The following is a 15,835-nucleotide window of genomic DNA, read 5'->3' on the forward strand; positions in this document are numbered from 1 at the left end:
ATTCATAGGTACAGCCAGCCGCCGGCATATAAACAATGTACAAGCAAGCTATTCAATCTGGTACCGTACTACGAGATTATGACGACGAAGTGAATTTCGAAAAGTAGCCAGACTATTTTAACTTGCGTACGTATCCAAAAATTGTGGATATGCAAATGATCCAATACCAGGGTGAGAGAGTGGTCAACCTTGTTACCGCTCGACACACCCTGGGGACGAGGTTGCAACGTTCCCCCCTCCAACAAAAAGAAAGATCACAATACCACCCTCAAGAGCCCTCTTTCCCATTCTGAAAACTGTGTGGCCGTGTGCATGATCTTTGTTTTTGTTTCACTACTATTTTGTTCTAAGGGGATCTAAACCAGTGGCTAGCGACTGTTCGACGCATGAAAAAGAACCTTACCGAAGAAAAAGCAGGAAGAAAAAAAAAACCTCCAGAAAGAATAATTAAGTTGGAAAGTACCCATCAATCTCTTCCACATTGTGTGCTATGTCTGTGCTGTCAAGTGTTATCAGTCAACCTTGTTTGCAATATATATGGATGGCCAACCTCTTTGCCTGATGAATGATGGCAAATACTTCCTCAACCACCAAGTTCCATCCTGGAAGCCAGGAAAAGCCATGGAATAATGCTGAGCTAGGAGAGCAATCATATCTAAAATATCTACTTTATTTGAGGCGTCACTTTGTCACTCAGTATACTGGTCTGTCAATATTTGAAAAACTCAAAACTTGGGGTGGATGGGTGGGTCAAAACAAATTTGAAAAGGGATAGAGTTATACCCTGATAGCCCTACAACAGTAAAACTATTCCCTGCAATAGGACTTTTATTACACATTAGATGGAATTGGCTTTTTTTATGAGACTGATGTACTCTTCTTATCTGGGTATCGAGCACGCCGGCCACGTGTACTGTACACGTGGGTTTATTTGATTCATTATATAATGTACAAAGGATACACTACAGCAGTGGTAAGATCTCCAGGGGCCTTTCTCAAACCACGGCTTGGGCTCCGGCTCAGGCTTAGGCTCCCCGTGCTGTGTACACAGCTTGCATTGTAACCTGCATTTTGGAGCAGCGCGTATTGCACGGATATCAGCACGCGGAGCCTGAGCCGGAGCCCAAGCCGTGGTTTGAGAAAGGCCCCAGGGTTCAACTTCAAGGCTCTGCTTACCATTTAAAGCAACGAATCGGTGCTTAGCAGGGAATTCCGCGCTTACGTCAAACACATTCCATAGGTTAGCAGAGAAATTTTGTCTTTGTGTGTGCAAACTCGCTTAAACAGCAAGTGCCGAAATCTGTTTGACAGACAGAATGTCTGCGCACTCATCAGAATCACAAAACTACAGGTTTGGCTGTTTGGGCTTAATGCAAACTATTTCTACTTCACATGGTGGTTGCTTGACATCTTCCAAGACACATTTGAAACAGCTCAAGGAGTTTTTGAAGAAAAAAAAATTGAAAGACCTCAGGCCTGAAGCCCTTTTCAGGCATCTGATAGCACACAGATTTGTGCAAGAAGGGTGTTGTGTTTTTTCTTTCAGTATTCTCTCACAACTTTGATGACCAATTGAGTCCAAATTGTATGCATGTTGGGATGCACCCAGTGAGAATACTGTTTTTGTTTTTACAAGTTTACCAAACGTGTCCATTGCCTTTTAAAGGAATTGGTACAAGAATTGGTATAAGAAACCTAAATCGTGAAGATCCCTTGAAATATTTCTGTCTGAAATGTCATATTTGATGCGAAAAAAATAATCTAATTTCATGGTTGAAGTTTATCGCTCAGTGAGCGTTTTATTCATTTTTGTTTTGGCATCGATGCAATGCAAAGTTTGTAATCGGTTTTTCATTATTCTCTCGAGACCCAGATGGCCAATCAATCGCGAACCTCCACAGGTTTGTCAGTTTATGGTGTATTACATAAGTGCTTACACTGCCAGCAACTGTTTTGTTAGCAAAACCAATTCTGTAATGTTCCTTTAAATGTCTGATAGGTACTCAATAGACCAACTTGCTTCTGCATCTCTCCGGGCCAGGAGTGTCTTTCAGACAGACATAGCGCATTATAAATGGCCACTATTAAAGGAACACGTTGCCTTGGATCGGACGAGTTGGTCTATAAAAAAGCGTTTTTAACCATTTGTTATAAAAAGCATATGGTTGGAAAGATGTTTTAAAAGTAGAATAAAATGATCCACACAAGTTTGCCTCGAAATTGCGTGGTTTTCCTTTTACTGTGCGAACTAACACGGTCGGCCATTTATGGGAGTCAAAAATTTGACTCCCATAAATGGCCGACTGTGTTAGTCGACGAGGTAAAAGAAAAACCGTACAATTTCGAGGCATGTTTGTGTGGATCATTGTATTCTACTTTTACAGCATCTTTCTACCTATATACATTTTATAACAAACGCTTTTCAAAGACCAACTCGACCGATCCAAGGCAACGTGTTCCTTTAATATTACTGTTATTAGTTGCTCATATACTGTGTATTATAATTGGGTATGTATTTTATTTTGTTCTATTTTGATGATAATAATGAGTGTTTGCCAGTGCTGGGCATTTTCGCGAACGCAGTGTTTCACTGAAAGGTTTCCTTTATGATGTGTTTCTTGAAAACCAGAGGATTGGAATGAAGATCCTCCAAGAGGGAATATGTGCATTTTAATGGCGTTATTTGAAACGTAGTCTCGTCTAAAGACAGGAATTGGCAGTGTGTTACAGTCTACACAATCCCTCCCTGTCATGCAAAACAAAAGTACGCGTCCTGCCCATTTTGGGCATTTTCGCAAACGCAGTGTTTCACTGAAAGGTTTCCTTTATGATGTGTTTCTTGAAAACCAGAGGATTGGAATGAAGATCCTCCAAGAGGGAATATGTGCATTTTAATGGCGTTATTTGAAACGTAGTCTCGTCTAAAGACAGGAATTGGCAGTGTGTTACAGTATACACAATCCCTCCCTGTCATGCAAAACAAAAGTACGTGTCCTGCCCTGGATACCTCAAAAGGTCACACTATTTTGTAAACAAGGTGACATGGCTAATATTGTAAGTGATCCACTTCATCATGTGGTTAAGTGTACTGTGCACACGTTGCAAGCACAGGCATTCAGCAAGGATACCTCCATGATGGAGTTTGGCATCACCAAAGGTTGAGAAAAAGATTAATCCCCACACAAGTCTATATACTGTTGCCATGGTGATCTACATAGTGACATCATACTCCCGCTCGACAATTAACATTGATTTATCGGCTTATTTAGTCTGAAGACCAATCTCCCCATTTGGTGACTTATTTAGAACATTCTAAATCATTTGCTGAGCAGACAGTAGTCATGGCAGTGTGGCATACAATTCTACCTCCATAGAGTGTTGCGGCCGAGTGGTTAAGAGCATCAAATTTAAGTTCTGGCGCTGATTCACCGGAGTGTGGGTTTGAATCCCGGTTGTGACACTTGTGTCCTTGAGCAAGATACTTCACTATAATTGCTTCTCTTCACCCAGGGGTATAAATGGGTACCTGCGAGGGTAGAGGTTCATATTGTGAATGAAAAGCTTTTGGAGCGCCACGGCAGCTTGGGGCTGTATACAGTACTCCCTAATGGGAGCTGAGAAAGATTAAAGGAATGTTTATTGGCCCAATGACCAGGGGACTAATGTAAAGTGCATTGATACATTTTATTGTGAAATGCGCTATATAAGAATTTGTTATTATTTTTATCAACGTACTTGACAATGGCCCAGTTTAGAAGACACTGGACACTAGTGGTAATTGTCAAAGACCAGTCTTCTCATTTGGGGTATCTCAACATATGCACAAAATAATAAACCCGTGAAAATTTTAACTCAATTGGTCGACTATGTTGCAGGATAATAAATGGGAAGAAAAAAAAACACCCTTGTCGCATCAACTTATATGTGCTTTCAGATGCTGGATTTCGAGACCTCAAAATCTAATTCTGAGGTCTCAAAATTGAATTCAAATATATTACAGGATACCCAACCTCGTTCCCAGGGGTGATTGATCTCTCTGTTCCATTTTTACCCTAGCAATCGTCAGAGGCACACGGTGCCACAATTGTGCGATATACTTTATACTGATCAAATATTGTCCAAGTGTCCATGTCCCCTTTATCTGCAGTGAGAACTCATCCAAAAGCGTAAATAAACTGGCCATAGCAATTTTAAGGCCGCATTGACGGTACGTGACTTTAGAGTCGTTTGCAGTTAAATATCAGTGACCATCTGCCAGTATACAATTGTTGCGCGCTGTGACCGGGGTCCATGGTGTTTTGTACACCCGAGGGGGGAAATGGAACCCGAGGCGAAGCCGAGGGTGCCATTTCCCTTCGAGGGTGTACATAACCCATTGACCCCAGTCACAGCGTGCAACAATTGTTTTGTTATACCTTTGTAAAATTGTTATTCCTCTTCTCAAAGTTCTGTTGTCATCTTCAAACATTATTACAATGGACTACTCATTGTTTATTAACCAGACGAACAAGAAACAATTCCCTCAAACCCGCGGTTGTTTTGTACACAGCGCTGGAAATCGACCAACGCCGGGAACGATCAAGGTGATGTACACCGGTGTACATCACTTTTCATGTTACCCGGCCCGTCGAGCCATGTAACATGCGTTTTTGTTGCGCGTCACATGATTTGTTCTCGACCAATCAAACTTCTCAATTTGTACAGAGGTATAACAATACGTGTATATAATAAATTAGCAACCACTAGTTGAGAATTGATCATGGATCAAGCTTGCCACTAATTAGCCTCCATTGCTCTTTTAATGAGGATCAATTAGCCTTTGATCAGGAAACCATTGTTCAACTCCTTCCATTCAAATATAATAATAAGCAGGCCCCTAAGACTTCTTGTTACTATTCTGTTTATTTTATAACCTCCCTGTCGTCTAACCAGCTGAGACTATATTTATTTATTTATTCATTAAGCATGGAGAGTCCTTCAATTTTCCTGCAACCGATTTCTCTAAACGCTAGGGTTCTCGTTCTAACTTAGAATGGGTTCAGTGCCTATTACAGAACTAACTCATCCTAAGTCCAAAGAATAGTCCTAAGATAGGAAGAGTTTGGTGAAATTGACGGCAGCCTCAGCCAGTTGCCATGTTTTGCTTTGTTAGTTGACTTTATTAAACTTTTTTTCAGGAAGAATTACAAGATGAATCAGTGTATTTCAGTTTCAACTTTTGAGTCACATGTATTATTAATTGGAAAAGTTTCCGTATGGCGCCACCACTTTTTCATTCGATATGAAATAATGTAGTATCTAATTTACCTCAATGAGATATCCCTTTTTGTAAAAATGTCTGAATGTGTGAAGAGGTGGTGGCGCCATACGGAAAGTTATTCTATTAATTTGTCTGTGAGTTTAGCTCGCGCATTTTTTTTTATTGTTATTATTATTGTTTTTTATGCAAGTTGCCAGACACACAAGGCCTGAAGACCACTTCAAGGTGTGGGCTACAATTATTTTTGTACAAACGCCGTTGCAGTGACCTACTACTAGGGCTGAAACAGGGTTACCCCTTTTGCAGTCCATATACTGATGTAGGCTTGGGTATCAATGGTAGGGAGTGATCCATTACAGTAGGCAGAAGCATTTCAACGCCTGACTTGAAGCTAATTAAATCCCCAACAATTGTTCTCTGTACTTACTGTGTATTTCTTGTTCTTCTCCCACGTCTGCGTATCAGACACATGCACACTAGTGTCATTGGCGGCCATCTTGTTTGACCCGCTGTTGTCACCGATGATGCTATTCTACTTCGGAGTACTTTGCATTCACCAGCTGTAGAGTCGAGTTGTCAGGTGGTGAAGTATTGTTGGTAGACCTTGAACTGAGGGGAGTGGAGTAGGAATCTGTTATCACCACTTAGTAGAAGTCATGGCTGAAAGGTTAAAGGTTAAAAGGTCAAAGGTTAAACATACCCCATTTAAACAGTATTTGAACAAAACACAAGTTTAAAGACACTGGACACTATTGGTAATTGTCAAAGACAGTCTTCTTACTTGGTGTATTTCGACATATGCATAAAATACAAACCTGGACAAAATTTCAGCTCAATGGTCATCGAAGTTGCGAGATAATAATGAAAGAAAAAACACCCTTGTCACATGAAGTTGTATGCTTTCTGATGCTTGATTTCGAGACATCAAGTTCTAAACCTGAGGTCTCGAAATCAAAATCGTGGAAAGTTACTTCTTTCTCAAAAACTACATTACTTCAGAGGGAGCTGTTGCTCACAATGATTTATACTATCAACAGCTCCCCATTTAATACTCGATACCAAGTAAGTTTTTATGCTAAAAATTATTTCGAGTAAAAATTACCAATAGCATCCACTGCCTTTAAGTGGTATAATTTATTGTGTTTCCTATCAGGTGGATAGATACAAAGTACATGATTTGTACAGTACAAAGTACATTAATTGTATGTGTTATATAAATGTAGCCAACATGTAAATGTATGTGCTAAGACAAGTTACAACTTGCAACAGGTTTTCAGCAAAATATTTTTTTTTTTTTTTTCTGACTTGACATTCAGATGTCAGTGTTCATGACATGAGAGGTCAGTGTTGAAGATTATGTCATTCCTTTACTTGGATGGGCTGGGAATATTTATTTTCACTTCCAAAACAGTTCTTTTTTTTTTTAAAAAGCTTTGACATGAGAGGGCTTTGTGGAAGATAATTTACATCATTCTTTTAATTTAAAGGCCCAGAAATATTTGTTGTCACTTTAACTTCCAGTTTCCATTGGACACTGGTCTTTGACAATTACCAAAAGTATACCCTGCCTTTAAAGGCAGTGGACACTATTGGTAATTACTCAAAATAATTATTAGCATAATACCTTTCTTGGTGACGAGTAGTGGGGAGAGAGCCCAGAAACTAAATAATTAGTTGTTTTGTAAAAAAAAAATCAACACATTTGGTCACATTGTTACCAAATATAGCGATCTTTTCTTGAAATTTGCACTTGGCTTTCCATAGTTGTCCAATCTAGGTTTGCAAAAGAAAGGTCTATTACTCATTCAGAATAAGATTTAAAACACAAAGTCAGTGGAAATCCCCAAGGGTGCATCCAACTAGAGTAAACTAACACAGCATACTGTGCCAAATGCTACATATTAAAAAATACACAGCAAAATATTCAGAAGTCTTCCAGCTTTTTACGGTAAAGGAGAAATTATTCATTGCTTCTTGAACTTTTGTCCTCTGCTCAATTTGTTATGTTGAGTTATAAGGCCTTTTGAGCCATTTTCCCTCCAAATAAAAAATATGAATTATTTTCCAAACGTCCGAGCATAAATCTTGAAAAATGTCTCTATCTCTCAGCAAATAGGACCATGCATTTCAGGGCCTATGTCCTTCAAAATACCTCAAGATGGAAGTCAAGAACTCCCAGTTCACAATTGGCCATCGTTTTTACAATGTGTCCCTTTCCTGGGCTCTCTCATATCTGTCTAGAATGGAGGAGGTTGAGGACCTACAGAATATCAACGAGGCAGATGCTTTATGTTCTCCCACTTAGTAGTGAGGTGCCTCCCCCCACCCCCCCACCCCCCCCCCCAGAAGATAAAACGTTGATATTCACAAGAGACACTGTTAGAGAACTGTCTGTTGCGCTTCACAAAGCGTTCCTTTTGCACGACATGTGGGTGTCCCAACGTAACACCTCTCAGCAAACAGGACCATTCATTTCAGGGTCTATAATGTCATCCAAAATTCCTCAAGATGGAAGGAGTGAGGGATTTTTGGTTTTGTTTTTTTTGTAAAGAAGTTTTGTTGACATGCAAAAATTAATATCAAATCAAGAATAAAGAAGTCATCACAATCACTATGAGACAGAGGGTTTGTGTGTTTTTGATGTTTTCAATAGTTTTGTCAAACAAATTTAACTGCTACATGTAGATGACATTTTCTGTAACCCCCCCCCCCCCCCCTCCGAGAAGATGAAACATTGATATTCACAAGAGACACCGTTAGAGAACTGTCTGTTGCGCTTATCAAAGCGTTCCTCTTGCACGACATGCGGGTGCGGTTGACTACCTTCAAGTCCCCGTGACCGCGGGCCTAGCGCGGAGGAGGTTTAGAAGTAGCAGGTCAGCTACATATCTTTTCGTACAGTCAGCGAGTCTGTCCGTGTGCACGTCTCAAGAGGGTATGACCTCCTTGTTCCACATAACAGTCAAGTGCACTTTACACAAATATTGAAATAGGACACACGTAGGCGCCAGCAATAAGTAACATTGTCAATTTCAAGAAGATTGAACCTCAATTCTAGAAAGGACAGCCTGGGAAAACTCTGCCAGGTCCGAGTTTTCAGTCTTGTAAAGGGCAAGGCAGCTTTTGCTACATACATGTACATGTAGGATTGAATTTAAAAGGAACACGTTGCCTTGGATCGGTCGAGTTGGTCTTTGAAAAGCGTTTGTCACCGTTTGTTAAAAAATGCATATGATTAGAAAGATGTTTTAAAAGTAGAATACAATGATCCACACAAACATGTGTCGAAACTGCACAGTTTTCCTTTTACCTCGTCGACTAACACGGTCGGCCATTTATGGGAGTCAGTTTGCAAAGTAAAGGGAAACCATGCAATTTCGAGGCAAACTTGTGTGGATCATTCTACTTTTAAAAGATCTTTCTAACCATGCATGTTATAACAAACGATTACAAATGCTTTTTATAGACCAACTCGTCCGATCTAAGGCAACGTGTTCCTTTAAATTGGTGGGTACAACTTGACTGCCATATCCACATGTGTACCTGAGTACAAACTGTCTGTAGACCGTATTGAATAACCCCTTTCTGCTATGAAAGTAGCCATCTTGTAGGTCAAACCATATGCGCGTCTACACGCGTACATCAAAGAAGCACGCATCACGCAGCATTTCCGGTTTGATTTCCACGGCACATGCACGCACGCACACACACACACTCATGCCAACCACGCAGACGCCATCTTGTAGGGCAGATATTTGAACAGTGATGTCATATTCAATATGGTCTATAGCAATAGACGACCGTCTAAAATCTGCCAACACGATCAGAATTAAACATGTTGAAGGCACCTTTATGTGGTACAGGGGGGTGTATGTTTTTATACTTCTCTACTGAAATTAAGGGGTATCAAATCAATGTCCAGAAGGCACAGGGCAACTTTTACCTAGAATCCAGAATATCACTAATTAAAAGGACTCAGCACAATACATGTAGCTCCAACAGAAACATATCAAAAGCTTTCTGTCCCTCATATGGGAAACTAACCTGGTCTGACAATGACGTCTTAAGGAGGATGATTGAAAAGAAGGGGCTATATAGCAGAAGAAGTTTGTATGGAAAGGTTTGCGGTAAAACATTATGTAATGACTATCTCTAATTGAGTTGGGGGTGGTTCTGAAAAGAACCGTTGGTTTCAACTCGACGTTTCAATAAGTATGCTCTGATCGTCTTCTGGAGAAAGCAGAAGGAGAAACGCCAAGTTTGAAATCAACGGTTCTTTTCAGAACCACCCCAACTCATTTAGAGATACATGTACGTAGTCATTACATGGTGTTACTGCAAACCTTTCCATTTCGTACATGTATTTCCACCATGCAAAGTTTCAAATCCTCATTAAGAAGTTTGTACACAGTTCGCCACATGACAGAATCTCCGGGGGGAAAGACTCTCCTGCCACGCCAGCACCCGATTTCACACAGTAAGGACAAGTAACCCATCCTAACTTAGGATCGGGTTCAATGTGTACTGTCCTAATGTCTTTGGATACGGAACTGAACTCGTCCTAAGTCCTAATATTAATCCTAAATTAGGAAGCGTTTGGTGAAATCGACGGCTGCACTAACTATCTTGTTCAATACTCAATTTGGGTTAAGAGGATAAGCAGCTTTTAATTATCAAACTTCCTCTCTATTAATTGTTCTGCTTCCTAAGCTTTTATTTTTAAGCAGCTTTTACTAAGTGATAAAATCCACTTTCCTAACATCTTCTACGCGTGATGAAATCAATTTATGCCATGGTCATAAACACACCCACACACATGGTTGTCGACCCTGTTAATCCAGGACTTACAATTGTACATAAATGGGCATTTCAAAGCCAAAGTGGACATGACTCAAAAAAATAAAATTGTGTCTACATGTTTCTTTACACTTTCTTATTATTCCAAACACATATAGGCCTGATACTTCACGGAGGCAACGGAGGCGATTGCCTCCGTTGCCCCTTGCCATTGCCTTGGTGCCCTTGAAATGCTCCAGTAGAAATTTACAATTTCCTCATAGGGTGCCCTTTGCCAAATGCCAAAGAGAAAATGCCTTGGTGCCCTTGCCCTTTCAAAAACGAAGCATACAGGCCTGCACATGCCAGGATCAACTTTAAAACATTTGTTCGGAAAGTGCATTTTTCAGTGGAAAAACTTTAAAAACTTAGATTTTTTTCAAATGGGTCCAATGTTTTCAGCATAAGCAGTTTTCAATAAAAAGTCATTACATTTTATATCCATGAAATATGGTGTACAAGAAATATTCATCCAATTTTAACCATCACCCTCCACTTCTCCTTTCATCGCTTACCTCCAGAAACTTTAGATATAGTGTAGCACGAGTTACCAAAACATACATTTTTAAATTTTACTACAAAATGGTGACACTTTAATTGATGCCAATTAATATCTATCTTCTACCATTGGTGCCTCAAGTATTTATAAGAAATTGAACTGTCAAGCATTATCTACTACATTATAATGATCCGTTAAAAACTGTAGCACGGGTTACCGGTAGCACGAGTTACCGATGTAGCACGAGTTACCGCAATTCACCCTCCCCTAAACCAGCAGGAGGATTCAGTTAGTTTTACATATAGGATAATGACCGAGGTGCGCGCCATTCTTACCCACGAATGGCGTGTTCACCGAGGGCATTATGCGACTTAACCCACACCTGTGACGTCATGCTGTTGTTAAAATCGCTCCATTATTTCGCACGAATGGTGCGATATTGTTTAATTTTTAAGTCAATTGTTTGTATGTATTACGTAAGCTTGTTCACTCCAGTGAACACCACTGTTGGTGTATGAACAACGGACCAAGACCAACATTTAGGAAAATATGCTCGTTCCTTCGATAGTGGCATCATAGATCGGGAGCGAAAGTGGCAGCAGATAAGTGATTTTGTTTCTTGACTTTAAGTAAATTTATACAAGTTAGTGATAGAAACAGACAATCAGATGATGTTGTAGCCAACTTTCTCAGTCTACAAAAAACCCAAAAGGTGAAGATAAAAGAAGTGACCTACCCGCGTACAAGCCTGTAGTTTCAGATTTGTTTTTAATAAACAAATTTAAGCTACCTTCATGACGAACAATTTCAGTTGAATTCCTGTTATTTAATGATGATATTGAAAAAAGTATCTTTGCAATCTTAAATTTTAGGGACTTTACTCACTTACCATGTTTGTGTATGATAAATTAAGCATTTTGAATTAATAAAAACAAAAAACAAAAATACTGGTTAAAATGAAATTGATTTATCTGACTTTAAGACCTGCTTAAACTACTGTTGTACTTCTATAATTATTTTTTAACATCTCAGCTAAATAATAATTTAATAATGTAGCTGTTCACTTGTGTTAACGATCATTTTGCAATACAAGTGTAGCTCTATTAACCTGTGTTAAAAACCATTAAAAACAAAATAATATATGGTCCATGGCGACATTGACTTGATTTACTTTGTTCCCTAACTCTTTTATGCACAATGGGTGAATAGATGTACCCATCGCACCATTCGTGCAAAATAATGGAGCGATTTAACAATAGCATGACGTCACAGGTGTGGGTTAACAAGTATTACTTGGCAACATTTGAGAGCTCTCTTCTGCATATATAATGATATGCATAATTGCAATATTAAAGTGTGGGGGTCTATGGTAGGCAGTGGCAGGTGTTACAGCAGGTATGTTGATTTTTCTATCTCGGACTTCTGTCTCTTGAGGGCGCTATTTTCAGCCGAGCCACAAACAATCGAGCCACATTGTAAAACTAAAGCTAAGATTTCTGAGCCCCTTTTTGCCATCTAAATTTGTCCACATTCCATTCTACCACAGACCTTGGACACAGGTAAATACATCTTTGAGTATCATAGTTCCATTTGCAGTAATTTTGGGTGTTTTGGACTATTTGAAAGTCGTGTTTTTTAATGACTTATTTAATGAAGTTCTGTAACGTTTTTTGGAGTTGAAATGCACATGTTATAAGCAGTTTCTATTTAGTGATAGATAGTTAGCACAGTTTAATGTTGCTTCAGTTACTTGAAACTTAATGAGTGTATTGTTCCTTAACTTGCAGTTTTTACGTGAACCTAGTGAACTACGTAGTGAACCTATTGAACCTACTGAACACAGTCAATGACAGTAAACAGAGTGAATACATAGATACCTGGAGAGAGTTGTATACTGAGAACGAGGAAACTGTACAAGTTGAGAAGAGCAATAAAAGACAAGAACTGTACAAACTGATAAAACTCTCAAGAATTTATTGTCATGTACACTTTGTGCATGTCGCCGCCACAGCAGGCAAACTACGTACTAAAGACCTAAACACTGAGATTTGTGATGGTCGATGGTTTGTAATGATTGTGGTTGAATATATGAAGCCTTATGAAGGAGACCACTTTCCCAGTGAAGTTGTGCAAATTGGGCAAAAATTACTGTACAGAGTTGCTGTTGTTCACAGAGCTGGATACTCATTTTGCCTAAGAAAGGACGATTTAAAGCGTTCTGAAAAACCAAATGAATAAAAATGTGCAAGAACGTTAAAACCATGGTCCGAACTTCACAAGATTCTTGAACAGATAGGCTACTTCATATTGTAAGAACTTTTCTTTCATCTATGCCAAAATAAGTTGTTGTAAGTTAAAACTCAACCATGGAGCAATTGCTCCATGATTCAACTGATCAAAAATGCAAACTATGGATACACGTATTTCACACTTCTTTGTGATGTCAATGTCACATAATTTTGTTAAATGTACATTTTGTATGTTTTGTACAAATTTTGTGTTATAAATTGTTTATTTTTTACTTAAAAAAGATATATTTGATAATTTTACAAGTTGCTGAGGAACTCTATTTAAGAAACTTTGACATTTTGTGAAGTAATAGTACTTCCTTAATGGCCGGACAAACTGTAGCACGAGTTACCGTAGCACGAGTTACTCATCATATAATCAATTAGACTTGATTGGTTTTTGTTTTAGGACACGATCAGAATAAAAATGGGTCATTTTTTAGCATGTCAAATTACTTTGAGGATCTAGCCTTGGATGTTGGCTTTCAAAATACAAAACATTAAGATTCAAATCAAATTATGTTTAATAACTGGAGCCTGAAGTATGAAAAAGGACACCTTAAAGTGTAGCACGAGTTACCGTGGAATTGCCCATACATACATGTACTTTTGAGTTCCCATTATTAGGTGTTCAACCTAACAAGGCTGAACAACTTCCTTTTGGGTTCTTTTTTCTTTTGTTTTTCATTTAAGTCTAATTTTTCAGAAATCTTATTTGTGACTTATAATAATACAAAGCATTTATACAGCGCTCTATGGAGAACAGAACGCTTTACATGAGATTAGGACAAAAAGAAAAAAACAAAACGAACTAGGATTGGTTGGGGAACAGAAATGTCTTGGAGGAGGCTTTTGAACACAGTCAACGAGATCGCCTCTCGTAGATCGCCTCTCGTAGACCAGCGGGAAGCTCATTCCATAGGCGAGGGGCAGCCATGGAGAACGAGCTAACCCCATCTTTCCCTCTAGTTCCGTGAAGTAACTCCAAACTTAAATGTGCTATAACCTTGAGATTACGACATTAAGATATGCATGATGTACCAGGCCTGGAATTACACTGCGGCCACGACGGCCATGGCCGTCGATGCCCTTCCAACTGGCCGTGCTGCCCCTCGAAAAAATACCATTTTCACGGCCAAAACTGCCGTGCCCTTTTTTCCCGTTGGCCGTCGTGCCCTTTTTTAATGGCCGACAATATTAATCCAGGGAACTCTATAGCAGTCATGGTATTCAACGTTACAAGCGCAACGGAGATTCCACTCCCGAGGCATCGCACACGCTAGCACTAACCTGCATCGCATATAATCCACACGCTCGTTTATCTGACTTCCCGATTTCACAAGGAACCAGTCTAACACAATCCATTGATCAACAGAGGGCGCTGTTGTTAAAATGCCCATATATGGTATCCTCCGTTTGTGAACGGACGAAATATTGTTGGTAAATGAAATGACTCTTGGAAATGTTTACGAAGAAATAAAGACGCAAAAAGAGCGTTTGGAGGAAGATGTAAAAGATGAATTTGAGAACTTTGCCCCCAAATGCAAGAAAGTTAACTTACGATTATTTTTCTACTTCATAGATTTTTGTTTTTTGTTTTTTTACATCTTCTTTTTACAAAATCATTTGGTTTCTTTATGAATAAGATATGATTTATCAATATCTTGATTAACATATGATTTATCAATATCTTATTCATAAAAAAACTGTTCCATTGGGTTAACCACCCATAGGGAAACCTCTAGCCAATTTTTTAACTTACTTGTTTAATAAGGCTCATGACCCCTTTGATAACTTACTGGCCTTCGCTCCTTCTTTATTTTGAAACTTTTGGCCTTGGTGCCCTTTCTACTGGCCTTAGTGCCCTTCAAAATTTGCCTATATCCAAGGCCAAAATGTAATTCCAGGCCTGATGTACAGATTGCACCGCGGCTCAGATATCATGGCCCCTGTCAAGACTACATAGTTACATATAAATTAATAAATCAGCACAAATCACTATAAATCCTTGGAATATTTTTCTGTACAACATACTTGTGTTTTAAACTTTTGTTTTAAAGGCAGTGGACACTATTGGTTATTACTCAAAATAATTACCAGTATAAACCTTACTTGTTAACAAGTAATGGGGAGAGGTTGATAGTATAAAACATTGTGAGAAATGGCTCCCTCTGAAGTGACGTAGTTTTCGAGAAAGAAGTAATTTTCCACGAATTTGATTTCGAGACCTCAGATTTAGAATTTGAGGTCACGAAATCAAGCATCTGAAAGCACACAACTTTGTGTGACCAGGGTGTTTTTTCTTCCATTATTATCTTGCAACTTCGACGACCAATTTTTTGAGTTCAAATTTTCACAGGTTTGTTGTTTTATGCATTAATGTTGAGATACACCAAGTGAGAAGACTGGTCTTTGACAGTTACCAATGGTGTCCAGTCTTTAAAAGCCCTATTGTGTTGTCTGGGGTACATTACAAATGGTGTTATCTTGATGATTTTTCTGAATTCAAGATAAAGTTTGAATAAAAAGTAATTGCGTATCAGCCGCAATTCGTTTGTATTGGCCCGATACGCTATAGCTTTAGAGCATGGCGAGAAACTGGATCCTCAGTGCACATTTCCTGTGTACTACAGCTGTACCTTTGCCCGCCTTGCCACCCCCTACTCTCATCAGTGCACAACATGCATATCCACATTTCATTGGGTCATCTTATAATGTCTCAAAGTGGCTTCGTTGGTTAGCATGTCAAGCCAGAAACAGTCTTCTTACTCCCCCATCCTCATCCTTAAAGACACTGGACACTGTTGGTTAGTGTCAAAGACCAGTATTCCGACTTTGTATCCAATGCCTTTACATGTAAGTCAAATAAGAAAACCATTAAACCTCATCCTGTCCTCTATGTCTTGAGTCTCATCATGGAGGGACAGAAAAAGTACCCGAGCGGGTCCAACG

At 39.1% G+C, this 15,835-nt stretch overlaps 1 protein-coding gene across 4 annotated transcripts in view; it reads right to left on the reverse strand.

The window, feature by feature from the left end:
• LOC139952120 (serine/threonine-protein kinase Sgk1-like) overlaps positions 1 to 15,835 on the reverse strand; it is a 97,337-nt gene that overhangs the window by 34,616 nt on the left and 46,886 nt on the right. For 3 of the 4 annotated variants that reach the window (XM_071951082.1, XM_071951085.1, XM_071951083.1), the window contains one exon: positions 5,688 to 5,920. In XM_071951082.1, the coding sequence (XP_071807183.1) occupies positions 5,688 to 5,756 (69 nt within the window). In that variant the 5' untranslated portion in view covers positions 5,757 to 5,920. The remainder of the gene's footprint in view (positions 1 to 5,687; positions 5,921 to 15,835) is intronic. The other variant, XM_071951084.1, reaches the window with a different exon arrangement.

The sequence above is a fragment of the Asterias amurensis genome, chromosome 20 (genome assembly GCF_032118995.1).
Source record: "Asterias amurensis chromosome 20, ASM3211899v1".
NCBI classification, from domain to species: domain Eukaryota; kingdom Metazoa; phylum Echinodermata; class Asteroidea; order Forcipulatida; family Asteriidae; genus Asterias; species Asterias amurensis.